Source organism: Salvelinus sp. IW2-2015, unplaced genomic scaffold (genome assembly GCF_002910315.2).
Source record: "Salvelinus sp. IW2-2015 unplaced genomic scaffold, ASM291031v2 Un_scaffold3234, whole genome shotgun sequence".
Lineage (NCBI taxonomy): Eukaryota > Metazoa > Chordata > Actinopteri > Salmoniformes > Salmonidae > Salvelinus > Salvelinus sp. IW2-2015.
In genome coordinates, this window is record NW_019944521.1 from 11,689 (window position 1) to 13,765 (window position 2,077).

The 2,077-nt window shown below is 47.2% G+C and overlaps 1 protein-coding gene across 1 annotated transcript; it reads right to left on the reverse strand.

Annotated features, from left to right (window-relative positions):
* Positions 1-822: 822 nt before the first annotated feature.
* On the reverse strand, positions 823-1,428 carry LOC139025762 (octapeptide-repeat protein T2-like). Its single transcript, XM_070440955.1, has one exon. It carries the CDS (start codon positions 1,426-1,428, stop codon positions 823-825), a length of 606 nt encoding a protein of 201 aa, XP_070297056.1.
* Between the last annotated feature and the right edge of the window lie 649 nt (positions 1,429-2,077).

The following is a 2,077-nucleotide window of genomic DNA, read 5'->3' on the forward strand; positions in this document are numbered from 1 at the left end:
TGGTGTGGGGGTGCTTTGCTGGTGACACTGTCAGTGATTTATTTAGAATTCAAGGCACACTTAACCAGCATGGCTACCACAGCATTCTGCAGCGATACGCCATCCCATCTGGTTTGCGCTTAGTGGGACCATTATTTGTTTTTCAACAGGACAATGACCCAAAACACACCTCCAGGTTGTGTATGGGCTATTTGAACAAGAAGGAGATTGATGGAGTGCTGCATCAGATGACCTTGCCTCCACAATCACCCGACCTCAACCCAATTCAGATGGTTTGGGATGAGTTGCACCACAGAGTGAAGGAAAAGCAGCCAACAAGTGCTCAGCATATGTGGGAACTCCTTCAAGACTATTGGAAAAGCATTCCAGGTGAAACTGGTTGAGAGAATACCAAGAGTGTGCAAAGCTGCCATCAAGGCAAATGGTGGCTACTTTGAAGAATCTACAATATAAAATATATTTAGATTTGTTTAACACTTTTTTGGGTTAATACATGATTCCATATGTGTTATTTCATAGTTTTGATGTCTTCACTATTATTCTACAATGTAGAAAGTAGTACAAAGAAAGAAAAACCCTTGAATGAGTAGGTGTGTCCACACTTTTGACTGGAACTGTATATGCTGTGTAATAAAGTGCAAGCAAAGCATTGTGTAGGCCTGTCTTCTCCTGTCTACTTGTCCAATCTCCCTGGGTGGCGATCTCTTTCCTGTCTTCTCCTGTCTACTTGTCCAGTCTCCCTGGGTGGCGATCTCTTTCCGTCTTCTCCTGTCTGCTTGTCCAGTCTCCCTGGGTGGCGATCTCTTTCCTGTCTCCTCCTGTCTACTTGTCCAATCTCCCTGGGTGGCGATCTCTTTCCTTTCTCCTGTCTGCTTGTCCAGTCTCCCTGGGTGCGATCTCTTTCCTGTCTCCTCCTGTCTGCTTGTCCGTCTCCCTGGTGGCGATCCTTTCCTGTCTTCTCCTGTCTGCTTGTCCAGTCTCCTGGGTGGCGATCTCTTTCCTGTCTCCTCCTGTCTGCTTGTCCAGTCCCTGGGTGGCGATCTCTTTCCTGTCTCCTCCTGTCTGCTTGTCAGTCTCCCTGGGTGCGATCTCTTTCCTGTCTTCTCCTGTCTGCTTGTCAGTCTCCCTGGGTGGCGATCTCTTTCCTGTCTCCTCTGTCTGCTTGTCAGTCTCCCTGGGTGGCGATCTCTTTCCTGTCTCTTCCTGTCTGCTTGTCCAGTCTCCCTGGGTGACGATCTCTTTCCTGTCTCTTCCTGTCTGCTTGTCCAGTCTCCCTGGGTGGCGACCTCTTCCTGTCTCTTCCTGTCTGCTTGTCCAGCTCCCTGGTGGCGATTCTCTTCTCCTGTCTGCTTGTCCAGTCTCCCTGGGTGGCGATCTCTTTTTGGTGATCAGTTGAATCTCTTGCCTCGTCTCTCCTGTCAGCTGCATATGAATCTCTGTCCTGTCTCTAACCTCACCACCATCACATTGCTGTATGGATTCTATCTCTAACCTGAACTCCTCCCCACGACAGGCCCACACAGATCCTAGATCCCAGACACACGTAGAGATGAGATGGTGAAGATAGGGTTTCACCCTAGGAAAAAGAATCCCCTTATCACAAGTTCAAATGTTAGATACTGCATGTCCTCTTGAATCTCACCTGAGCTTTTTCTCTTTCACTCTCTCTCTGTTAGTCTCTCTCTGTCTCTATAGCTCCCTTTCTTACACACACACACACACTTCACACACACACACACACTTCACACACACACACATCACATTTTTCTGAAATGAATGGGACTGGAGGAGAAACTGGATGTCTGGAGGGATCGTAAACATCCCATTGCAAATATGCAACAACAAAGTGGATAGGGTTTTGACCAGTTTATCTCCAGCTCCAATAGATTTCTGTAACGTTTGATAAATCATTTGAAGCCGTGTCTGTTTAGCAGTGTTTGAATGATGGCCAATGACTCATCAGAAGCAGATGGGTCTGATGATGAATTCCTGTGATTCTCCTGTAAAGGCTTCAGAAGGCTCATACTTCCCCGTACGTCTTTTCACCAGTTGCACAAAGGAGCTATGATCATTTGAG

Coding starts and splice junctions, on each gene's coding strand:
- LOC139025762 (XM_070440955.1), bottom strand. CDS start 1,428: ATGCAGCTGACAGGAGAGACGAGGCAAGAGATTCAACTGATCACCAAA.